The sequence below is a fragment of the Pseudoliparis swirei genome, chromosome 23, assembly GCF_029220125.1.
Source record: "Pseudoliparis swirei isolate HS2019 ecotype Mariana Trench chromosome 23, NWPU_hadal_v1, whole genome shotgun sequence".
NCBI lineage: Eukaryota > Metazoa > Chordata > Actinopteri > Perciformes > Liparidae > Pseudoliparis > Pseudoliparis swirei.
The window spans coordinates 20,251,280-20,277,114 of record NC_079410.1 but is presented as its reverse complement, the minus strand read 5'-3'; the positions used below and the strand labels follow the sequence as shown (position 1 = coordinate 20,277,114).

The following is a 25,835-nucleotide window of genomic DNA, read 5'->3' as shown; positions in this document are numbered from 1 at the left end:
TTGTCATGAAGGCTCTGATTTCAACTATTTATATGTTCAGGTCGATTCCCTCACTCAAGTTAGTGTGAGATGAGAGTTGACAGGAATGTTGATCCGCTCATCCGAGTCGCCTTCACTTTGTCCCAAACATTTAATGAGCAGCAGATTTGGGGCAACGAGTGCACGGAGGCCTCTCGGGCTGCCCTCTGGCCCTGCGGTCGGACGGTCCAAAATAAAACCTTCCACATCTTTCCGTAACCACTTTTCCTCTGTGGAAAACGTCACGAAGGAAGGACGTGAAGGAGGCTTTTTCTAGGACTTCCGAAGAGAGAGAATACGGCAACTTTATTTGAAGGATCATTTACTGACACTAAACGGAAGAAGAATAGAGACAAACATGAGGCAACATTCACGAGAGCTACAGACCCCCGCAGCATGTGCACAAAACATAAAACAAGGACATCAACAAACTCAATGCTGTGCAAGTCACGTTAGTTTGTTTATTGTGTGACATTTGGAGTTGAGCGCCACCTCCAGTGTAGAGAATGCACGGACTGAATGTGTGGACGTACGAAGCAACAGAAAACGTGTTTACGTTTTTAGCTCTACTCGAACTAAAATGTGAATTTTCAGATCTAAATACGTAATGAAGCAAATTCCCAAGAAACATTCCGGCTGCAACTTTGGCGTCAACCCCCCTCTCCCCCTGTCGCCACCGTTTTGAAGTTTTCAAAATCGGGAACAAATCGGAGGGGGTTGAGAAGAGCAGAGGGACGAGTGGGATGAACGAGGAGGAGAAGGAGAAGCAGAATAAAAAGAAGAAGAAGAAGAAGAAAAGGAGGTTGAAATGAAGTCCAATAAAAGAGCTGAACATCTGTGTGGTATATCCGTGGATTAGGGTGGTGGGGGGGGGGGGGTGTTGGAACATTTTAAGCGCATTAGAGATAAATAAATAAATAAATAAAAAGGTCAGAATGTTTAGCAACATACAGATAAACCTCTTAAGCGAAACCCAATTGGGGGGGCTGCTTGAATTCTTTATCCAGAGGCTAGTGGGGGGGTGGAGAGAGGGGGCGAGCCCTCGCAGCCACACACACTTAAACTGTGCGTGTGTGTGTGTATATATATATATATATATATACACGTGTCAATCAGTGCCGTCTGCTTTGCATGCTCCATTATATTTAATACTTCTGTACATTTGTGCACTGTAATCCAGTGTGTGTGTGTGTGTGTGTGTGGGGGTTATAGCATGACGTGACGGCGGCCTCAATGATGCTACGGGCTTCTGCTGCCGGTCCTCGGCTGGCCCCGTCCTTTTTTCTTTGGCCAGCATAGTTTTTGACCCGGAGCACCAGTAATTTAGTATGGCACTCCCATAACGTTTGGAGAACAAAAATAGAACGGTGGACTCCATGTCATACGAGAGACGTCCTGTGTGTGCGTGTGCATGCGTGGCTCACAAACACTAGGTTTGAGCAGCGCTCACCCGTATATATGAATATGTGCCACGAGTCCATTAGCGGGACCGCAATGTGTGCGCAATTTCACGTTAAAGTGTTTTTTAATGATTTGTTTGTGTGTGTGTGTGTGTGTGTGTGTGTGAGGGGGGCATGTTGTTTTTGTTGTGCGTATGATGAATGGAGCGATTAAGTAAGTGTGATATTTGAGTGTGTGTACATTAGCCCGGGTGTGAATTATTAGCCTCCGTCTGCATCCGCCATGTGATAAATGTATGGCCAGTGTTAACATTTGTGTACACACTCGCAAAGGAGTATATCATTCAGCCGACCAAGGAAACAAATGGACTCGCTCCGTGTGCGATTAGAGCGATAGCACGGTGTGTTTGATGGCCTGTGTGTGTGTGTGTGTGTGTGTGTGTGTGTGTGTTTGTTGTATTATCTCTGTTGAGGCGTATGCAGGGGGCCTTGGGGCGACTGTGTGCAGGAGATAAGGCTGATTCATGTGTATGTGTGTGTGTGTGTGTGTGTGTGTGTAGCCTAAGTGATGTCTCTCTGATGTGTTCTGTAACCAGGACGTATTCACACCAACTATCTTTCTTGCCTATAAAGGCAAAACACAGTTAAAATAGCGTTCAGTGAGCTAAAGCTAACGAAGGTAACGATGTCAAAACAAAAAATACATAGAAATTCATCTTTCGCCGTTGACTATCATATAAATTTTTTTCCCGAAACTAGCACTCATGGAGGACGCTGGAAGGGGCGGGCCTTCGCCTTTCTGCAGCCTGTGGAGTGGACATTAGTGTCCATATTAACACACATGCACATTTCTGTCTATCCGGTATATGTATATGATCACCTTCCTCCCAACTGACTGCCGGGCCAAACGTTGCGCACGCAGCCTTCAACAACCACTCATCATTAGGTGGGCTGCTGCGGTGTGCCATCCCTGTCACCATGACAACCAGGCACCCCAATTTTTGGGGGCTGGGAAACCGTCACACAGTGTTGTGTGTGTGTGTGTATTTATTTTCCGAGGCACGAAGGTTTCAAAGGTTTTTAGCGGTTTTGCAATTGTCGGGACGCACAGCGCCGATGGCCTCGGGCTCAGTTTCATTCTTTTTCTCATTTGCCTTGAGGGAGTCGTGTACTTCCCTTCCGAGTGTGTGTGTGTGTGTGTGTGTGTGTGTGTGTGTGTCTGATCGCGGCGATCACCTATTTTTATTGAACTTGTCATCGTAACGACCGGGCTGCAGACAAACGTCCTGTGGTCTTGATTTGCATTGCATATCCTCTGTAGATCTTTTGATCTTTTAAGACCATTGGGTCTGAGTGAGAGAGAGTGAGAGAGTGCGAGAGTGCGAGAGAGAGAGAGAGAGAGACGTCAGCTAGCAGGAATGCACGGCTACCGCCAAAGCTAAGATGGCTGCCAAGCGCTAAGATGGCTGCCAGGATTCCGCAGAGAGCGACAGCATGAGAGAGGGAGAGGGAAGCAGGGACGGGACGAGAGGAGACGAGGGAGGAGGACACCAAGGTGGACTGAGAATAAGGGAAGCAGAGTCTCGAGAAAAGAGGAGAAAACTCTCTCTCGCCTGCAGGATGATTTGGTTGTCTCTCTTTGTTGTTGTTGTTGTCTTCTTTTGGTGACGCACACACGGCGTGAATGGTGCACCTTGTTGTTGTTTTTTGTTGGCACATCGCTGCCTCTTATGCCACCCAAGATTAGGATGCTGATTTGGGCTCAGTGGATGTGTGAGGCTCAGGGAGGGCTCTCTCTCTCTCTCAGGCGAGGGAGACCCGGGGCGGCCTTTAGAGCTTCACGCTTGCGAGGCGGGTAATTGGGCCGAACGCCGTCCGCGGTACAACCATAAAAGCCTCCTGAAGGCCGCATTACGCATCAGAAGAAGAATGGCAGCCGGCGGAGGCCAAAGAAAACTAGCGGCCGGGGCAGGTGGCTCTCTGCCCGCCGCTCTCTGTAGACGTGAAGGTAAACACACGCAGGAGATGCAGATCCAAACAACGACTCGAGAACACACGTGCGTACGATTTGAAGTCGCTCTCAGTGTCAGGGTCGGCAGCAGGGAAGGCTCTGAGGCTCTGAGGCTCTGAGGCTCTGTGAGCACAAACAGAAGATGCAATCCAAAAAGAAGTGCTTTACCCAACCTCCAACCTCCGTGCATGTACATTTGAGTGGGTGGGAGTCCCTCAAAGTGGATTTGAAGCCCAAAATAACAACAACTAAAAACTAAATTTGTGCGTATGTCTATGTTCAGTTGGAAGAAAGAAGAAAGGTGGCCTATTCTCCTCTGAAATGTTCCCTCTGATGCTAAACCTGCCCCCTTCACCTGGAGTGGCGTCCAGACGTCTCTCCTCTGAGTAAACACCTCTCTCTCTCTCTCTCCCTCTCTCTCTCTCTCTCTCTCAGAACAATCAGGACAATCAGACATCTCAAACCAGCAAGGAGAAACAGACGTCAAGCCCCCGGCGAATGGTGAGTTTGTCCCCTTTGACTTCGAAGCAGTCTCACCTGTACAGACGCTAACAAACATGCACACACCGTGTAAACACACGCACTCGAGCTCCCTAACGAGCACGTCTCTCTGTGTGGGAGTGCGTCCCGGTAGAGTTGGGTCTCAGTTTATTATGGTAAGAAGATCCGATGGTACCGTAGGTGGGGGGGGGGGGGGGGGGCGATTGCGGTGGCCCGCTCATAAATCACACTGACGTTATTGGAAGATGGGAACCACATGGCCGCCGCCGAGCGCTGACCTCATGCGCCGTCCCCTCGTGCGGTTAACCCCGGACGGGGATGGAGCGAAAGGAAGAAGGGGAGAGATGGAGGAAAGTGAAGAGACGCGGATTTGAAAAGAAAAAGATCGGGGGGGGGGGGGGGGGGCAGAAAGAAGTGATGGACAGATGGAGAGAGGGATGAAATGAAGGAGGAAGGGTGTGGATTTAGAGTTCACTCAACCCTGGAGCTTAGGAGCCCATCGGGATGTGGACATTATGGAGCATGAGTGAACGCAGTTAACTCATGCAGGCTAACAAAACATTGAGACTGAGGCGTGTGTGCGCTTTTGTGCGTCTCCCCTTGTGAGAACGGAGTGTTGTGGTTCATTTTGACAATTCTTTGTTTTGGGAAGTTTTAGCGAGTTCGTTTAGTTGTAGGTCTTAAAAATGTGTTTATGAAAAGACTTGGGAACCAGTTTAGGATAGGCTCCCAATTAAAGGGACAATTCACCTCAAAATCAAAAGTGCATGTTTCCTCTGACGTTGAGGGATTTTTATCTGTTTAGTATTGAGATATCAACCGTTGAGATGTCTGCCTGCTCTCCAATATAATAAAACTAGTCGGCTTGTTGTTCAGTGGTTAGCTAGCTCATTAGTTAGCCAGCTAGTTGGTTAGTCAGCTCATTAGTTAACCAGCTCAGTGGTTAGCTAGCTCATTAGTTAGCCAGCTAGTTGGTTAGTCAGCTCATTAGTTAACCAGCTCAGTGGTTAGCTAGCTCATTAGTTAGCCAGCTAGTTGGTTAGTCAGCTCATTAGTTAACCAGCTCAGTGGTTAACTAGCTCATTAGTTAACTTTGAGCACCAAATGCCATCCATTCCCTTATATTGGACATCTCAACGGATGATTCCTCCGTCTAGAAGAATCTAGATTGATGTATAGCACTACAGATAAGAGGAGAAATGTGTATTTTTTATATTTTGGGGTGAACCATCCCTTTTAAATCTGACTATATGCTTTGCCCTTTTACAAGGTGTCTGAATGTTGTACAGCTCTAATAGAGCAGACGGCCAAAGATGTGAAATTAACACCAAAGTTGTAATAAACCCACATTTTCCTTTTTAAGTTTTATGTTACAGTTAAAAAAAAAAAAATGAACAGCCTGTTAAATCTTACAGAAAACACATGGTCCCACTGGATGACGCTGGCATTGTGTCAAGCTTTTCCATACATGTGTTCTTCAGATCCCTCTGCATATATACTGTATATGTGTGTGTGTGTGTGTGTGTGTGTGTGTGTGTGTGTGTGTGTGTGTGTGTGTGTGTGTGTGTGTGTGTGTGTGTGTGTGTGTGTGTGTGTGTGTGTGTGTGTGTGTGTGTGTGTGTGTGTGTATCCTGATCCCCGTCCACATGTCGTTTTCTTTATGTTTGGTACGTACAGTGCGCTCTCTCACACACACCTCTTTCCCTCTCCTCTTCCCAGGCCACTTGAGTTTCCAGGACTGCTTTGTGACTTCTGGGGTGTGGAACGTAGCCGAGCTGGTCCGTGTGTCGCAGAGTAAGTCACGCCTAGAACTTGCCCCGTTCATCAGTCTGTCCCAACGCAGACACATTCCCAGTGTACACCTCCGATGGTCGCTTTCCTTGTAACACCTTAGTGGTGGAAATCACTCAGAGCAGCTTCCCTCCTACACCAAGTAGAGCATAAGGCTGGTGTTATTCTACATGTTAAGTATTGGTTAGAAATGCACCGATCAGGTTTTTTGGTGCCGATCACTGAAATCAGTATCTGCCGATCCGATAATACCGATCACCGATCACGGTGTCGATTGAAGCATTCTATTTATTGTGTAGCATTATTGCCTAGGACTATGAGGAAATACATATATAAAGCGCCTCAAACATTAAAGAAATTACCAATTTCTTTAAACATTTAGGACTTTTAATTTGAAAAATCTCTTAATTGCGACAGTAAATATGTTTGATTGCCAGGCTAGGGGAAGTCAGGGACGTCCTGAACACATCTGAATCAGTCGTTGCCTGGGACTCTGAGGGAAAACATGTCTAGAGCGCCTCAAACATTTAAAAAATGAGAGATGTCTTTAACCATTAGGACTTTTACTTTGAAAAATGTCCTAATTGGAACTCTTGGGGAAATCTATATACAGGACTTTTTTTAACATACAAAAGTCTGAATTATTTTTATAAACTCTTCCTTGGTACATTAAAAATGTTTTAATGTTAGCATAATTTAAGCTAAATCTCAGAAACGATCTATAAAGATACAAAATCAGTTCATTGTTTACTTTTATATGTTAGTGTATGATTTGTCGACATCTTATTTTGAAAAACGGATGTTTCACGTGGTTCTTTCCGCTAACTTTGCAAAACCGAATGTTGTCACGTAAATTCTTCCGCTAACTTGATCAAAACCCTCGCACGCTCCCGATCGAATGCGTTTACCGTCAACATCAGTCTATAGGGGCAGACATGTGAGTGTCGGCTGAGTTGACCTCGGAGATCCGAGTGTCGGCTGAGTTGACCACAGTGATTCTACTCGGGGGACGGGGGCCGCTCGGTGGTGAGGATCCCCTCGTGGACCTCTGCACTCTGCCGGCCCTCGCCGGGCGCATCGTCTCCGTTGTGGTGCGCTGCGATTAAAACGTCTCTGATAGTTGCTCTCGCATATATTACGTCATCTGATCAGCCACGTTTGATCGGCCGTTTTGAGAACGCCGATCAAAACCGATAATGGGAATATCGGCCGATATGGATCGGCGCCGATCAGATCGGTGCATCCCTAGTATTGGTATATATGAACAATGATGAAGTGCTGTCTGTGTTGCACTAGATTTCACTTTTTACCAGTGTGCACGCACACACACACTCTCAGTCCCACACACAATAATACAATTGTTGGAGTTTCCATCCCTAGAGCAAAGGAGCTAGTGGCTAACATAAAAGATAACCACCACCCTTAGCCTTTCAGAAAATACAGTAATACTTATTAAGAGCACATTGTTTCCGCTTATTCTTCTATATGATATGTTTGTGTTTGTGTGTGCGTGTGTGTGTGCGTCCTGCGTGCGCGCGTGTGTGTGCGTTCCACCCTCAGCCCCAGTGGCGACGGCGACCGGCCCCAACTTCTCCCTGGCTGACCTGGACAGCCCCGGCTACTATAACATCAACCAGGTGACCCTGGGACGGCGCTCCATCACCTCCACCCCCTCCACCAGGTACACATGCAAACTCCAAATGTACTTTTTCTCTTCCTCTCCTCTACTAATATCCTTCACTTCTCCTATAGCCCCTTATGCTGCTGTGTTCTTTATGCTTAGCTTGCTCTGCTTTTTGATAGTTTTCTCTCTTTTTCTTCCCCCCCCCCCCCTTTTTCTCCCCCCGTCCTTTACTCCTGATTCTTCTTGTGTCCTCTCATTCCCCCCCTTCCACTAATCTGTCCGTCTTTCCGTCTCTGCTTGTGTCTTTTGTCTACCGTCCTTCTCTCTCTCTCTCTCTCTCTCTCTATCTCTGCCTCTACCCATCTCCCGATGCAGGACTGAAATGGAGCTTTATGCAAGTCTACCACGGAGGTAGTCGCACTCATTACCGAATGTTTTCCTTGGTCATAATGTAACACAGGCGGCGGCGCACTCACACAAAAGACACACACACACACACGCATGTCACACAGATATGCACGCAATTACAAATGCACAGTTAAACATTGTTGGGTCGGCAGAGAGATGGTGAACCCCCCCCCCCCCTTTTATCGGCCACAGATGTGACGAGTCGGTAGGAATCTGCCGACGCGCGTACGAAAGACTCCCAGCGTCTCCGTGCTCTGCTCCTCGCATGCCTCATACACACGGCCTCGTGTTTGTCTCGCCGTGTCCCCAGTTGTGCAACTTTGTCCCCCTTTGGCGAAACCGTAACGTGAGAAGAGAAACGTGTCATTTTAGAAATATTTTTCTTTTCTTTAAAAAATTTTTTTTAATAAATTCATTTCATATAGACGCATGCCTGACTTCGGGGAAGGTCCGCACCCGTACGTTGTCCTCGAATGTCCCGCAAATGATATGCGTGCCTTCAGTAGAGCCCCAGTGCCTGTTAGTTCCAGTTAGAAACTGGCCTGACAAACAAACAAACAATGTGATTAATCTTAAAACACAAGACATTCCTCTTACTCCTCCTTTTCCCTCCTTCAAGAAGACAACCAACCTCCTCTCTTTTTTTCTCTCTCAGCTCCAACAAGCGCAAGTCCATCGACGACAGCGAGATGGAGAGCCCGGTGGACGATGTCTTCTACTCGGGCCGTTCCCCAGCAGCTGGCAGCAGCTCCCAGTCCAGCGGTTGGCCCAATGATGTGGATACAGGTAGTCCGGCTCCGCCTTTCCCATCTCATCCCTGCTGCATGCTTCCCGGACGCCTTTTCCCTGGAGCAGGGCCGAGGTCCACGTCACGTCAGTCGAGTTGATTCGGATTTCAGAACAGAAGCAGCTCCTCCAAGGTTTTTACAGGCAGCTTCACACCAAATTTTAGAGCCCCTGAAAACATGTTTAATTCTCTCAGACGTTAAAGAAATAGTTTGACATTGTCAGGAAATATTCTGTTTCAGCAGCCGGTTAGCTGTTAGATTGTTTATCGACTTGCGCTCGTGTGCTACCAGAAGAAGAAACCCTACGAACCATAAGCCATAAACCATGACGAGCCCAACATACAAAGTATGTTTCCAGTCTCTATGCTAAGCTAACCGGCTGTACAGACATGAGAGTTGTCTTATTCTTTCTCTCCAAACAAATATGTATTTCCAAAAATCTTGGAACTATTCCTTCAAATTTCCATGACTTGAATAGACAACAGTTTTAAGTTCAGAAAGAAAAACATCCTGAGCTATAAACTGTTATCATCGCTTGTCGAAATAAGCCGATTGACAAAATGTGTTTTCAGGCCGTTAATTACTAATTTCTCCAGGGGTAGATTTGACACCAACTGACTTGAAATGGACCAGAAGCAACAGCTCAACTACCCCACCCCTCCCTCTCCCCATCATTATCCATTCACCACCTCTACTCTCCACATTGTAACATTGCCCAGAGTAGACCTATTTGAGGTAGAAGGGCCGCCTTTATGCCACGGCCCAGATTTACAGCTTTTATCGCTCACGGCGGGGCCTTAAAGGGCCATCCTACTACAATATTAAATAAACTATATTTCCTGTTTTCCTAGTGGGCACACAGATAGTTTTGGTTTTAATTGCACAGTTAAAACTTCTACCACCAACCTATTACATTGAAAATGAAGGGGAATATAGTTTGTGGTTAAAAAGAGACAATATCCCAGTTATTTCTAGACAGAGTCCCAAAGTGTCCCAGTTTTTGAGAACTATTTTCATTAGGGACTATTTTCAAATCGTTAAAAGACCTGTAAAGTCCTGAGTGGCCTGGACATTGTTTCTGTAGAGTTTTTACCAGTATTAAGTTTATATAGGAGTGCCGACCACACCTCGGTTGTTATGGCTTGGAGGCGCAAGTCTCACCGGCGGACACCTCAAATGAAACCTGAACAAAACGTTTACTATTCAATTCAATTCAGTTTATTTGTATAGCCCAATTTCACAAATTACAAATTTGTCTCGGAGTGCTTTACAATCTGTACACATAGACATCCCTGCCCCAAAACCTCACATCGGACCAGGAAAAACTCTCAAATAACCCTTCAGGGGGGAAAAAAAGGGAAGAAACCTGCAGGAGAGCAACAGAGGAGGATCCCTCTCCTAGGATGGACAGATGCAATAGATGTAATGTGTACAGAAGGACAGATTTAGAGTTAAAATACATTCAATGAATATGACAGAGTGTATGAATAGTTCATAGTAGGCATATTCCACGATGGAGACCTCCACGATCCATCAGGCAGATGGCGGTGGGGAGGAGGAGGGGCGGAGTCTCAACAGGACAGTGGCGTAGTCATGAGCAGGAATTCCACGACCCAGACGATCCATCAGGCAGATAGGATCTATGCCGTCTCATAGGGTCCGATGACCCCATGAGACGTAAAGTCAAAAGGACTTCCGGGAGAAAGCAGAGTTAGTAACGTGTGATTGAGAGATGAAAATTCATCCTTAAGGAGAGAAAAAGAGGAGATAGGTACTCAGTGCATCCTAAACGTCCCCGGCAGCTATAAGCCTATAGCAGCATATCAAGGGGCTGGACCAGGGCAAACCTGATTCAGCCCTAACTATAAGCTCTGTCAAAGAGGAAGGTCTTAAGTCTACTCTTAAACGAGGTGACTGTGTCTGCCTCCCGGACTGAAATTGGAAGCTGGTTCCATAAAAGAGGAGCTTGATAACTAAAGGCTCTGGCTCCCATTCTACTTTTTAAGACTCTAGGAACTACAAGTAGTCCCGCATTTAGTGAGCGTAGCTCTCTAGTGGGGCAATATGGTGCGACAAGCTCCTTAAGATATGATGGATCATCACCAATCAAGGCTTTGTAGGTTAAGAGAAGAATTTTAAAAGTGATTCTTGATTTTACTGGGAGCCAGTGCAGAGCAGCTAGTGCAGGAGTGATGTGATCTCTTTTCTTAGTTTTAGTGAGAACACGAGCTGCATCATTCTGGATCAACTGGAGGGACCTAAGAGATTTATTAGAGCAGCCTGCTAATAAGGAGTTGCAGTAATCCAGTCTCAAGTAACGAACGTGAACCAATTTTTCTGCATCTTTTGAGACAAGATGTGCCTGATTTTTGAAATATTACGTAGATGAAAGAATGCAGTCCTTGAGATTTGCTTTACGTGGGAGTTAAAGGACAAGTCCCGATCAAAGATAACGCCAAGATTCTTTACAGTGGTGTTGGATGCCAGGGCAATGCCGTCTACAGAATCCACATCACCAGATAATTGATCTCTGAGGTGCTCAGGGCCGATTAAAATTACTTCGGTTTTGTCTGAGTTTAACATCAAGAAGTTGCAGGTCATCCATGTTTTTATGTCTTTAAGACATGCTTGAATTTTACAGAGTTGGTTGCTCTCCTCTGGTTTTATCGATAAATATAGTTGAGTGTCATCTGCATAACAATGAAAGTTTATGGAGTGTTTCCTGATAATATTGCCCAAAGGAAGCATGTATAAGGTAAATAAAATTGGTCCAAGCACAGAACCTTGTGGAACTCCGTGATTAACGTTGGTGGTTATCGAGGCGTCATCGTTTACAAATACAAACTGAGATCGATCTGATAAATAGGATTTAAAACAAATTAGTGCCGTGCCTGAAATGCCAATCGACTGCTCCAGTCTCTGTAACAGGATGTCATGGTCAATGGTGTCGAATGCAGCACTAAGGTCTAACAAGACCAGGACAGAGAGGAGTCCTAGGCGGAAGGGACCCATAAATCCAGATGTAGCGTACAGTCGTGACAGCGGTATCGATGTTTTAATCTACCTCAGTAAGTTATCTCCCAAACAGCAGAGCAGCTCCATTGTTAACCACCCATTCACTTCTAAAAACCATATCCTTTATCAAATGTATTTACAATATACTTCATGTCTATTATATTGGGTTTGGTATTTGATTCTAGTTTTTATGTACTCTTCCATTTCTAACCGTCACTCCCACTCACATGCTGCCATTTTAATGCTGTGAGCAGTAATGATGTAACTATTTTATAGACACTTGCTGCACTCTATAACATTAAAATCCCCTGTTGCCCGTTAATTAACTCTCTCTCTCTCTCTCTTTCTCCCTCCCTCTCTCTCCCCCTCTCTCTCTCTCTCTCATTCTTTCCATGTCTGTCTCTGTCTTTTTTTTCTCCTCCCCCTTCTCTTTTGTTAATTCTTCCCTTCTCCCCTGTTTGGCCTTTCAGTGCAACACCATTTGGCCAGTGTGCAGGAGAGGAAGATTAAGCATGAGAGTGATGGAGTGCAGTTTCCTTACCATGGTTAGAACAACATTCAACATTATATACTGTGTACCTGTCTCCATGCTCTGCCTCCGCTCACACCACCCTCAACATGTAGACATCGTGTCTTGTTTTATTGTCCAAGTCTGTTTGCACTTCCTGTGAGCTGTTCTGCATCTCCCAATTCTTCTTCTTCTTCTTCTCCTCCTCCTCCTCCTCCTCCTCCTCCTCCTCCTCTCGTGTTGTTGTTCTGGTTCTCTGGCTACGCTGGTCTCTGGGTGTGGTTGTTCCTGCCAGATGTCTGCTGTTGTCTGTTGTGGGTTGACCAAAGCCTTTTGGTGGCCCAGTAGCTCCACAACATCCACCGCCTGTCTGCCTCGAATATGTTGTTGTAAAAATCTGTGGAAGAAATCCGATATCTCAACAAACGATCCACTGTATTTTCAATGTGTATTTATGTGCATTATCATATTCCCCCCCCCCCCAAAAAACCCCACATTGTCGTCACACACCACATGCACACAAACAGTTTTTCCAAGGCGGTGTGAATTTGTCAGCAACATTCAGACTAAGTGCTCTGGGTGTTGAGGGAGTGTTGAAAGACACAGGAGTGTGTGTGTGTGTGTGTGTGTGTGTGTGTGTGTGTGTGTGTGTGTGTGTGTGTGTGTGTGCGTGTAGCCACTTCACGCAGCCGGTTGTTTGGACGGAGCCGCTGAGTGGCGTCCCACCTGCCGTGGGCCTGACTCAGCCGCCTTTCTGAGAGGTGCCGCCTGGGAGAAAAAAAGAAGGGGAAAAAAACCCACGACCCAAACAAACAGGACTGAAGGCGCTCAGGTGTGTCGTCAACGCACATGGCGCCTTCTGGCTATGAGACATGCTTACTCACTGGCAACGCAGGCTTACAAACGGCACACACACACAATTACACTTCAGCTCTCTCTCTCTCTCTGATTTACATTCTCACACACGTAATAACACACACTCTCGCAATCTGGAGAGGAGTGGTGTTCCGCTCCAGATGGCGCCTCCATGTGTCTACAGCGAAGGGGAGCTACTGGGTTACAGCAGGACATCTGTTCCGGTGATGGTGGCGGCGGTGTTGGGAGTGAGAGATGAGGAGATGGAGAGGAGGGAGGGAGGGAGGAATGAAGGCAAAAAGGGGCATAGAGCCTCCTGGCCCTCCCTACCGCTCCGCAGGTGATTCTCTACCTGCATGAAAAGCTCCAAAGGCATCGCAGGTGATCATGTGACTCATCATCGGGTCCGCTCTGCTCCGTCCTTGCTCCTGCTGCTCACGGGTGGGGAAACACCGGTGGGAGGGGGGGGATGATATTGACGGTAAATTCCAGCTAATTATTTTGCATCGACGTATTGTGTGTGTGGGTGTTTGTGAGTGGTGGTTGCGAAGGTGTCCTTCCTCCTACCGCAGTGTTTACGAGCGCCAACGATGTGTGAGGCCGTTAACGAGGGACAAGACTCTGTCCACGCACATTGTTTCTGCTTCACCTGAAGGACGAGTGTGTGAGCTTCTTGTCTTTCTCCTCTCTCTCCACTCTTCAGTGTGTGTGTGTGTGTGTGTGTGTGTGTGTGTGTTGGTGCACATGTTACCGGACCAGTACTCTGACAGTTAGAGGGGGGGGGGGGCTTGTGTGGTCGCCAGCTTGTTAGCACCGCAAGACTAGAGGGTCAAGGGAGCAATTGGCCACCAGTCTGCTTGCGCAGTGTGCCAGAAGCAGGACATAGAAGTGATGTAGAACAAGTGGAGGTGTGTGTGCGTGTGTGTGTGTGTGTGTGTGAGACTCACACTCAAAGATTAAGGGAGATCAGAGCAGCTTCTGTTAGCTCTATCAGACAACGCTTTTCACTGGGCATCTGGGCCTCGTTTGCCGCTCCTCTCCGCCACGCCACGCCAGATATGTCGGCAGAGACGCAGACTAATTAGGGGGAAAAAACAAATTGTGTAATTTAAAGGCTGTTTGTATGTGTTGGTGAGAATGAACCATGAGTACTCTAGTACAATTTTGTAGTACTCGTCTTGCTCGTCTGTTTAATGCTACTTATATATACATCAATGCCATGACATTACAGAGAGTGTATATCTTAAGCCCGACACATACACAGTAACTGTGTAGATTAAAGATTTACATACAAATAGTAATAATTAGGGTTGGGTACCGGAAACCGGTGCCAATATGGTACCGGTTCCAATACAACCGGTATTACCCGGACCGAAACGCAACGCACATTTCGGTGCTTTTTGTTGTGCCTGAGCCGATTGAAATTGAAAAAAACTATTGTTGTGAACGTCTCTGGTGACTCCGCCCTGTCAGCAGGTTACGAGCCTCTCATATTTAACTTTGACAGCGGAGGCGTGCGCCGTGTGTGACTGCGTGAACCCGTGTCGAGCACACCAGCGTCAGGCTGGGCGCGACGGGGAGACCGTCATCGGTCTCCACGTGTTCAGGGGGACCGGTGAGCAGCCTTAACTCAGATTAGTACCGTATCGTTGATTGCAAGTCTTGCATTCATAAAAGTAGGCCAAGAAATAATAAATTAGCCATTATAACCATGTTTAAGCTAGCTCGTAGCTACGAGCGTGACAGTCTGCTAGCAGATGTGTTGATGTCCAGCGGTCCCGGCTGTATACCCGGTGTTACCGGGAATATAATGACAGAGGAATAAAGACCGTGGGGCATCACTTTGTTTCAGTGTAACTGGCTGTCAGAAGCAAAACTTTATTTGTCACATGTCATCTTCAGTTCCTCTGATTGGTTGTTCTCTTTGCCCATCAAAACAGTGACAGGATTAACCCTATAAAGTTTGCACATGACAATACATATCACCTCATATAATGGAGAACATATATTGTGTATGTTAACAGTCTGATATCCGTTGTTTGTCAGTGCTCCATGATAACGGCTTCAACAGGGAATATGGCCAAAGAGGTTTTTAATGTCCTCATTGTGCCTTTTAAAAAAAAAAGTTTCGGTTCAGGCACCGTTTAGGCACCGGTATCGTTTTAAAAGTACCGGTTTAGCACCGTTATCGGAAAAAACCCAAACGATACCCATCCCTAGTAATAATACAGTTTACAGTGATACAGTGAGTGTTAATGCGTCGATATTTGCTGATAATATGAGTCTGAATAAGTAAATTAAGTAACATTTAGAATGCAAATCAGCATATGAAATGACCAATGAGGGCTGTGGGAGTGAGATACTTATGGTATTTTTGTAGTTTGGCTCTCTTGAAGAAATGCTGCTTTCTTGATTCTTGTTGTTCTAAGTTTGTACTCATGGTTGGATGCACATATTGAAAGTCGCTTTGGATAAAAGCGTCTGCGAAATAATCTGTAATGTAATGAGCGAATCAAAGCGGTAAGAGTTACGGGGCGAGTTAAGTCATGTGATCCATTGGTTGTTGGAGATCAACATAATAATAATAATAATAATCCATCGAAAGTAAACTGCCACCGGCAGATGGGCGACAAGCCGACGTTTTTAACGTTCTGCTGACGTTCTGGAAACTTTTTTATGAACCCTTCTTCAGTGTTCATCTGTTCTTCTAGTCCACAGTTGTTGTTTTTTTCCCCGACTTCACCGATCGTTTCGTTATCTTGCTCAGCCGGAGTTCGAGCCAAACGTACAACGTTTGAACGACAATGAAAGACTTAGACTGGCTTTTGTTTTTTTCATAAATCAAACCGTGATTAAAATGAATCTCACCCTGCTCATTGTATCCTCTCCTCCCACCTCTGTGTGGAGTCACAGCTTGAACATAAGTGGTGGGCCACCTTTTTTTTTTTTTTTACACTCGCCGGTGCCCACACAACGCCGCACAGCTTCGCACTGTGAGCATTGTGGGTAAACAGTGATAAAACATTTCCCGGTGTGGCATTAAAAGAGAAAGCTTTTCAGAGATCTGCTCTCTGTGACTTTATATGCCTCGCTCGTAAAAATCTATTTTCACGTCTCCCCGGGCCATGTCGAAATTGCCCACGTCTTTATTCGAGTGCGTTGGTTTTATGTGTGAATATTGTGTCGTTTAGAACTTTATTGGGGGGCCTTTCGCTCGCCAAGCTTGTTTATCACTGTGTTCTTGCAACCAATTGCGGAGTAAGTTTGGGAGAGAGAGCGACGGAAGCCTGTGCGTCTCCTCCTGACTTCCTCCTCATTCGCCTGGTTTGTGGCTCGCTCTCCTGGGTTTCATTTCAGCGTAAATAGTCAACAGCGCGGGGCCCGTCAGGGGTCAAATACGCGGTGGTTCGGCGGTGCTCTGAGAAGTCTTAAATTGTGCCTTCTGAATGACCATACATCAAAATAAATTCCCCTCAGTGCCCCACCACACGAGGCCTTGATCACAGAAGAGAGCCTCCTTTCTCCTCCCGGCGGTTCTCACACTTTTTTCCATGTTTCTGGTCCGCTGGCGAAGTCCGGCCTGTACTTAGCGAGCCCGCTCTGAACCAAGCTGTGTGTGTGTGTGTGTGTGTGTGTGTGTGTGTGTGTGTGTGTGTGTGTGTGCGCGTGCGTGCGTGTGTGCTCTCCTTTTATGAAATACTGCACCAGAAGGACTTTGGACTTTGCTGACAGTAATTGGACCGCCATTGCATTTCCCAGTTCTCCTCTCTCTCACTGTGACGCTGTGCCCTCTAGCCTCCCCCTCCCCCTCCTCCCGTCACCCCCCCTTTGCTCTGAACCCCCCTGCTGCTTCAAAACATGGCCTTCCCCCTCCCCCCTGGCCCTCCAACCCCGCTGCCCGCTCCCCCTTCAATCTGACGGACATGGTACAGCCCGACGACTGTACGCACAACGGATCGTCAGAACCCATTTGTGTGTTAAGCCAATCAACAAATCAATGAATGAATCGACCGATCAATCCATTGATTTCAATCATAATCATGAGATTCTTGCAATCAAATTTAAAAGGGATGAAGCTTAATTTGTATTTATTACTTAAGGGTAAAGAAGTTGAAGTAAAAAAACAAAACAAAAAAAGCAGGCATGTCTGATTAAAACCTCGTCTCTGTTCTGCCATTCTGTTGATCCCCTCTTTGCCAGGACTCTCATCGCCTGGTTCTCTTAAGAAGCCGGGGAAATACGATTTCAGCGCCCTGTCCTCCCAGACGAGGTCCCCCCGCATGGCGTTCACCCACCACCCACTGCCAATGCTGGCGGGAGTGAGACCAGGTGAGACCAACCCAGCTCCAGATCCCCCTGACCGCCCCCTGTCCACTCCTTCCTCTCCCCCCAACCCCTCACCATCTCCTCCTACCCACCCCAAACCACTTATTCAGGCCCCCCCCCCTCCCCCCCTTCCCCGGGCACAGAGGTGGGAGCAGTGTCTTTGGGAGATGAGAGGGGCTGGGCATTCTGACCTCGTAGGGTTACGGGTCAAACTGGTGACGGAGCTCCTTGGGGGTCTGGGTGTGGTGTCTTTTCTGGATCTGTCTGGTGGATGGTACTTCTCTGAATATCTATATAGACTTCTTCTTTTTGTTATAGAGTGGAAGAATGTGGTCAGAGGGGCTTGCTGCTGCCTATTCTGTCTTCATGTCCTCATTTCACAGCTGATTGTGAGGCATTCATGCGCTTATTCTGTTCCTAATGCCGTGAATTACATTGGAATCACGTGACTCCCATGTTTTATAATAGGTGACCAGCAGTAAAAGAATACCTACTAAAGTTTTGTGTTATCTGCCTCCTTGGACTACAGATGAAAAATAGCCTCGTGGCTAACTTGGCACATTTACAGAAATGTTTTTATTAATGTGCACTGTCCCTTATCATATAAATCAAAATAAAAAAGATATAATTTAATATATATATATATATATATATATATATAATATCTAAAAGACAAAATACAGTTGTATAAAAAAAGTGAAGTCTCTCAAATGCGTCTCTCAACATTTCGTTCAGATATTTTATTCGATTTAAAATAAATGTAATTGCAGAAAAAAGAGATAATCATTTAGGAGCAAGGGGGGACTAGTGAAAGATGCTATTGAGTTGCATGGGAAATGTAGGATCCAGCTTTTTTGGAGCTTTATTCACAACTAAACCGATCTACTGCTTTGGTTTAAACATTTCTTGAATCTTTCTGGGAGTACAAACCACTGGGGCCTTACATCTTGGCGCCGGTTTTTATGAGGCTGCATTGCCACCCAGGCCACCTGGAGAAACTAAATGGGACTCCAGATCTCCAGGTTCACGTTCTTTGTGGCAGTTGGTTTGTGGGTAATTTTATGAATTGCACTTGTGAGTGTTCAAGTGTGCATCACGAAAGCACAATATCGACCGAGCATAAAGGGGGTCTTTACTCTTGAGGCCTCATCCTATTGAGTCCCTCTTTCAAAATCTTGTTTGACGTTGATACTAATAACAGTTGGTTCTCCTGTAAGCGTTGCACTGAGAGGTGGAGGAGCGTGGCCATGGATCCCTCTCTTCTTAACCATCTTCTTCTTTTTCTTCTTTGTTTTTTTACTGCTTCTTATTTATTTTCCTCACACAGTGTGAACAAATGGATCTCAATGTGGATGAGCGCATGTTTTTTTATTCCCACTGGCAACAATAGAACCAGTGTGAACCCGCTGATCCTCCACCAGGCTGAAACGAGCAGCATGCGATAACATCAGATATCAAACAGCCAGGAGCTCCGACTATAAATCATCCCTCCTTATTTTATCACCACACCATAAATCGAAAAGGGGGGATTTCCTCTTCTTTTTGAAAAGTTCCCGCCTGAATTCACCCACTGGAGGAAATTACCCATGTGCTTGAGCTCTGCAGCTCGGCTCCATCAAAGGCTCGCCGCCAGCAAGCAGATGTGAAGCAATGAGGTTGACCGCCGTGTCATTAAACCTTCTTCCGTGGTTGTTGACAGACCCTGGGTCTGCCTCTTGAGTTGTAGCTACAGCAGAGGCAATCTCCACTCACACTCACACCCATCCTTGTTGTGGCCACCAATTGTCATGTATACAGTTTTGATTTGTATCTTTTTACACAAACTCTCACAGCACGCAAGTTGGAACGGTTCCTGCGCCGGCGTGAAAGTGGCGACCACATCGTCAGCGCTGTTGTTCTTCTGCGTTGGTTACGGGGTTGGCGAGGTGGAGTTGAGGAGTGTGCTCGGGCTTGCTGCTCGCATCGGTTTTGGTTGGGTTTGTCCCTCCAGGCCAGCAGTCAATCACAGGAAAACCACTCATCTCCACTTGAGGGCAATTTAAAGACCTGAGCACTCGGAGAAAGGCCCCACAGAATATACAGACTCCACACAGCAAAGCTGAGGACACAGTTTATACAATATACATTCACATACTGTAGTGAAAACTAGTTGGAAAGCGAGCTGGAAGATCTGGGCAAGCTAAAAGTGGTTGAAATACTTATCTAAAAGTTATAGAGATAAATGGTTGAAATACTTATCTAATGGTAATAGATCAATGGTTGAAATAGTTGGATACAAGTAATGGATACACTGTTAGCTTTAAGTAATGGATACATTGTTAGAATAGTTGGCTGGAAGTAATTGATACCCAGTACCATCAGTCGTGTTATATAACATCCAGTTTGAGATTTAAATGAACACATTTGTTGGCTAGTGTTGACGAAGGGGTTTTGGAGTTTCTCTGACAGGACTGTCGGGGTACAACAGAAACAGAAAGCTTGGTATCAAAGTAGGTAGGGGGGTGTAGGGATTCCCTCTTATCCTGTCTCCCCATCCCAACCCCAACCTGCCCCCATACCCCCAGCGTGTGGCCTTCACCCAGTCTCTAATGGGATTAGTAGGGGACTAATAGAATGGGAGACATGTTTGTTGGGCTCAACCAACTGCTCCCCTCTCACGCCTATATGCAGCTCTGTTCGGTGAGAATTACTTTATTTTCCTCTCTTGTAAAGCAAAAGGGGGGAGAATGTTCTTTTTACCCATAAGCTTAATAACGCCTAATCCTGATAAATTGTGCATCCCCACACCTGCCGTGTGCACATACAAATATATCTACTGATATAAGGCTTCAAAGCATATTAACAGAAAACATTTATTTAGATATACATGGTGTGAATGGTCAAATTAGTTCTGTCATCGGAAAAACAAGTGTCAGATGCCAAATTGCGTCAACGCCGATGAATCACGCCCTCAAAACGACAAGCAGGCGTACAGGCGAAGGGAGCGGCTAATTTAAGACGGCGCTCAATGATCTCTTTGTGCTTCTTCTCTTCGCAAGCTGCTTCTGATCATCAAAATATAGCGTGTGTGTGTGTGTGTGTGTGTGTGTGTGTGTTTGTGTGTGTGTGAGAATCCCCTCCATGAAGCTGTGTTATTGGACTGATAAAACATGAAACGTTATGAGCAATGCCCACAATAGCTATTAACATGAACGCAGCTTTTTGCCAACACAACATTCCTCTCGCGTACATCATTCTGACCGTTTCTAGTTGTGATGTCATGTACGGTTGCCGTCATCCGTTGACCGCTCAACGTCATCTCATCCCATCTGTCAAGAGTTTGCAGGAGTTGTCCACGGCGTTGTCGCTCTCACTTCTCCGCTTGTGTTCCTAACAGAAATGTCTCTGTTGGCAGGGAGTCCCCGTGCTTCAGCCTCGGCCTTGCACTTCCCGTCTCCCTCCATCATCCAGCAGTCTAGCCCCTACTTCACCCACCCAACCATCCGCTACCACCACCACCCTGGACAGGACCCCCTGAAGGAGTTTGTGCAGTTTGTCTGTGCCGACGGCTCGGGGCAGGCCACCGGACAGGTAAGAGAGAGCCTCACCCAGACTTGCTGATGCTCCGCCCTGCGCCTAGCCGGCAGGATTCATTCTTGTAGTAATAGTGCTATTATAAAAGTTGATGAAAGATCACTGAAAGAAGCAAAATATAGATGTATTAATATACATCTATATTTTGCAGCAAAATGTGTGTATGGAAGAAGAAAAAGGCTGCGGTAATGATTCTCATTTTCACAAGGATCTCTTTTAAATATTTTACTTTGAAAACCATGTTTGACTTTATGTGGTTTGAATTTTTTTTCTGGTATCCAAATTCAGAAGATTCCAGTGTCCAATATTTTTAATTAATCATCTATTCAAGTTTAATTTTTGAGGACGTTTCCTGAATCATGCGACGAAACCTGATCGATTCCTTCAGGCTTCGTTAATCCCCAGTAGTTGTAATCTTTTATTTTGAAATATGTGAATGTAACGAATCTCATTTTAAGTAACCAAATTTTTTTTGTACATGGTTTACTTACATTCTTTTTTTATCTGAATTTGACTGAACCCAATTTTAGCAAGGTCAATAGTTTTTTAAATATTGGCCGCTTTTCTGAATTTGAAAACCTAAATTGTTTAATTATTCATCTTGAAAGATAAAGGGAAATTTAAACCACAAACCAACAGATGGATTCCAATGCCTACCTTTAGAAGTCTCACTCTAAAATTCTTAACATAGTGCACAGCAGATGTTTGCATTGCTTTACAATGCAATATTCCCATAATGATATTTATGTCATTACTTTGAGTTCCCTCAGCGTATGCAAAAGGCTTATTATATGCTGTTGTCTGTCCACGTGTGATATAGAGAAGAGCACTCCACACACATCTGTTTACTCAGCTGCTCCACAAATCTTTGTATTGTCTTGTCTATGTCATTTTGCCGTTCGCTGTTTCAGACCATCGTTCTTCCTCCTCCCCCTCCTCTTCCTCCTCCCACGACCCTTTCTTTGATTTCAATTATTTTTTTGCTCCACCCAACCCCTCAGGCGTTGCAACCATTAGCAGGAGAGTGACCCGGTCACGGCACCCTCCAGTCAAACATACCTGTGTTGTGTCATCGTGTTTTTTCATCTTGAGCCGTTCACGATTTTTAGTCAGATTTGGTTGTTTGGTGCTGGTATCGTTGGTGGTGTTGTGCTTGTGTTGACGAGTATTCTCCCATGGTTTTTGATTTCTTGCCATCTTCTGGACGAACCCAGTCAATAATTTGCTCACCTCTCTCCTCCACCCACCACGGACCACTCCCCAGTGGAACCGCTCCCCTCGAGCTCAAGCTTCCACTCCCGTGGTGATTATTGTGTATTCACACCTCCATAAAAAGATGCCGTCCACATCCATCATTCCTTTGGTTGTTGTTTCCCTCCACTTCCCCTCCCTCCTTCCACCATCGCCTCCTCCCCCCACCCCTCCGTCATGGATATTCTTTTTGGACCTGGCCTCCCGAGCTGCGTCCTCTTTTTCATTCCGTGTCTGCGGATTGTCGCATGTCGTCCTCCTGACCCTGTTTGTGTCGTCTGCAGCCAAACGGGAGCGGCCAGAGCAAAATGCCAGGCTCCTTCTTGCTGCCTCCACCTCCCCCAGTGGCCCGCCCAGTGCCCCTCCCTATGCCCGACTCTAAACCCAACAGCACGCCCCCTGACGGCGGACTCTCCTCGCCCGCATCTCCGTGTAAGTGACCCTCAAAGAGACCGTTCTCAAAATCGAACCAACAACACCCCACCCCACCTCCCCCCCCCCCCCCCCAAAATAATCAGAACCCTCCAACCGTCTCCAGCGAAAAGACCGCTGCCATTGTTCTTCTCCGACTCCGCGCCATCATTGTTCCTGTGTATCCAACATCTGGCCTCCTTTAACCCTTTGGAAGGAAGGCTATGGAAGCCAGCACAGGACATACTGTGGAGCTCAGAGTAGATGGAGGCCTCCGGAGGTCTGGTTAGACCCGCCCTTCCTGAACGGAGTCCTGTGGTGTTCACCAGGGTTCTGTACTAGGCCCCATGGGGTTGAGCCCCACTCTGCGTTGTCTGGTGTGGAAGCCGCATCACCACCCTGGTTCTTCCTGCTCCTAGATCCTCCTTTCTTCACTTGACGGACTCATTAGCAAACCAAGAAAGAAATTGGGATTATTATTTATTGATTCTTACTTGTGACGAGCACACATGGGCAGTTAATTACAATGGACTCCAAAATATTAAAGTAGAAAATTGGTGGGAACGGTTTTAGTTGTGCTGGTTTTTTGGTTTAGCTGATTTTAGTTTATTGGTGCGATTTGTACTTATTTATGTCTGTTTGCTTGGTGTTACGCAGTATAGGGTGTGTTCTTAAGGTGCTGGGGTTGTCCAACCGTGGGTCTTTTTTCACAACACATTTGTCTTCCTCACCTGTGATAGGAGGGGCACTGGATGGAGCACTTCTTTTCTTTTTCTTTTTTTAGCTTTCCTTCAAAGTTAGTGTTTGCGTTTTACCCCCCAGTCAGCATCTCAAAGTCTTTTTTTTTAATGTCTTATGTATGTTATTCCAAACTTAGAAACACATGGATGTATACTGTGTATGTCTATCCACATAAAATCTCCAAATGATCTTTTCACTCTGTCTCTCTCCTCCCTGTCCTCCCTTTCCTTTCCTCCGCACAAACACAAGTCTGCACACTGCATCCTGAATCCCTCGGTGAGATTAAAATGCCGAAGTCCGTCGGGTGTTCAGACTGCCCTAAATTTGTCAGAGGCTTTGATGCTAGTGGATTTTAAATGTCCCTGACTGATCCTCAATGTCAGGATTCAGCCGAGTTTATCAGCGGGATTTAATCACTCGGGGAAGCTAAGTTTGCGTACCAGATTTTGGCAGACTTCTCTGTTGGGTTTTGATGGCCTCAATTAAATACTTCTGTCGTTCTCAATTGATTTATCTGCATCTTTTAATATTTACCGACAGCGAACAAGTGGGTTAACGCTTTACTTTTCACATGTTCAGGCAATAAGTTTGAACGTTTTCTTGGCTCTCGTAACTGTGTGGGAAATATGAGGCTACAGCCTGTTAGCTTAGCTTAGCATAAAGACTGGAAGAACAGGGAAACGGCTTTTAAAGGAATCTTTATCGACCTACTAGCTAACTAATTCACACGTTTGTTTAATTTGTAGAAACACCTAAATGAGAGTGTCGTTTTGACACGTTTCTTGGTACAATTTTATTTTGAGCTGCTGGGTTTTGCTAGCTTCTGACAGGGCCATGCCAGCCGCGCCCCGTCTTTGTGCTAAGCTAACAGGCTGCTTCGTGTTTGCCTACAGACATTAGAGCGGTATCAATCGCCTCATCCAGCGTTGGGTAAGAACGTGAATCTTCCCCAGAATGTCAACTCTTGCTGTAAAGCCGCCCGCTGTAAAGCCGCCCGCTGTAAAGCCGCCCGCTGTCTGCGCGTCACCGTGATGTCTCCGTTTGCTCCTCCTCTGTTTCCCCAGCATACTCCACGCCAGGCGCCACAGCTCCCAACAGGTTTGTCGGCATCGGATCACGGGACAACAACTTTTTGAACATCCCGCAGCAGACACAGGTAGGAGCGTGGGATAGCGGAGGGGAAACCTGTTAACTGTGTGGATGTTGACCAAAATAGTTCTTCCTCTCTGAAACTCTCTGCTGGGTTCCCTCTCGCAGCGCACCGCCATCGCGAGCATTCGCACATCTGGAGCCTGAGACCTTCTCCCTCGCTGCCTTTTTCTTTCTTTTTCCTCACTGCCTCTCCTTGCTTCCTCTCCTTTTCCCTCTTCCTCTTCACTTTCTCTCTCTTCCTTTTGATTTGGCTTCGTCCCCCTCCCCCGCCTCCCTCTTGTTCACTTTCTCCCACTTCGGCCTCACACTTTCTCCTTTTTTCACCTTCTTAGTTCTCTCTCCTCTCTCTCCTCCCCCCTTCCTCTATCACCACCAGTACTTTTCTCATTAGCGTTCCAACCACACCCACCTGGAGCCGGCTCTGCTCCGGAACACATGGAAACCATCTGAAAACCGCTCTGCCTATCCCCTCCCTTGTTTCTCTGCCCTCTCCCTTTCCCCCCTGCTCATCCACATGTTATTCACCCTCTCTCTTTCTCTCTTTACTCCAATCTTTATCTTCTTTCGCTGCCCCCTCTGGACAGATTATGTGTGTTCGCCCTGGTGTGTGACACGTAACTAACACACTATGGGGCCAAAAGTAGGCGGGCACCCCAGAACATCGTGTGTGATCGCGGAACACCTCGTTCCAAAAAACTCACGTGCGCCTCCGTTCTTTTGGGTTTCGGGCTTTCGCTACCCGTTCAGCCACAAGAGCCCCACAGGGAGGTCGGGATGTTTTGGACCAACACGACCTGTCAGAGATCCACGTGGGGGGGCAAGCTTCTCTCCAGACTGCGCCACAAAGTTGGAAGCGTGCTACTGACGAAAACTATCATCCGGGCCCTCAATCCAAACCATAAAAAATAGCCCCACACCAAAACAATATGAATTATGGACATGGCTTTTGCCCATCTCTGCCTGAGTGGGACATCGTGTCTGGTTTTACTTTTGGTGGCAGAGCCAAAACACACAGCATTAATAGTTTGCATGTGCCTCACAAAAAAGATTGATGAGCCACTGAGCAGTGATAGATCACCAGACAAAAGAGCGCGTCAGCAAGTGTGTATGTGGCGACTCCAGTGGGCTCCGTGTGCCCTCTAGTGGCAGATGTGAAACACTGCGAACATGAAGGGAGGAAACGAGACACCGACGGGGCCAGAGCAGGAGGGGACAGAGTTGTGGCCCCCTGGCATAAGTCACGTCCCAGCCGTCTCGTTACCCCCAGCAACCAGACGTGATGTCATAGCCAGTTGATCTTGAATTTGAGAAGAGGGGGGGGGGGGGGCGGGAAGAGGGGGATCACTGTGCTGCCAAGGATTTAGTGGGAGTGTTTCACGGGAGATAGATTGTGTGTGAAGGAGAGAGACGGAGAGTAACTAAGAATGGAGAAGTTACAATGCCCCACGGCCTGCTGGGCCAG

At 46.5% G+C, this 25,835-nt stretch overlaps 1 protein-coding gene across 10 annotated transcripts in view; it reads left to right on the top strand.

The window, feature by feature from the left end:
- Window positions 1-25,835, top strand: part of LOC130189231 (nuclear factor 1 X-type-like) — a 129,898-nt gene that overhangs the window by 97,682 nt on the left and 6,381 nt on the right. For 8 of the 10 annotated variants that reach the window (XM_056407984.1, XM_056407982.1, XM_056407979.1 and 5 more), the window contains 8 exons: window positions 3,865-3,930; window positions 5,650-5,724; window positions 7,282-7,402; window positions 8,409-8,539; window positions 12,027-12,101; window positions 17,120-17,248; window positions 20,640-20,815; window positions 24,286-24,377. In XM_056407984.1, coding sequence (XP_056263959.1) covers window positions 3,865-3,930; window positions 5,650-5,724; window positions 7,282-7,402; window positions 8,409-8,539; window positions 12,027-12,101; window positions 17,120-17,248; window positions 20,640-20,815; window positions 24,286-24,357 — 845 coding nt within the window. In that variant the 3' untranslated portion in view covers window positions 24,358-24,377. The remainder of the gene's footprint in view (window positions 1-3,864; window positions 3,931-5,649; window positions 5,725-7,281; window positions 7,403-8,408; window positions 8,540-12,026; window positions 12,102-17,119; window positions 17,249-20,639; window positions 20,816-24,285; window positions 24,378-25,835) is intronic. The other 2 variants (XM_056407981.1, XM_056407986.1) reach the window with 2 other exon arrangements.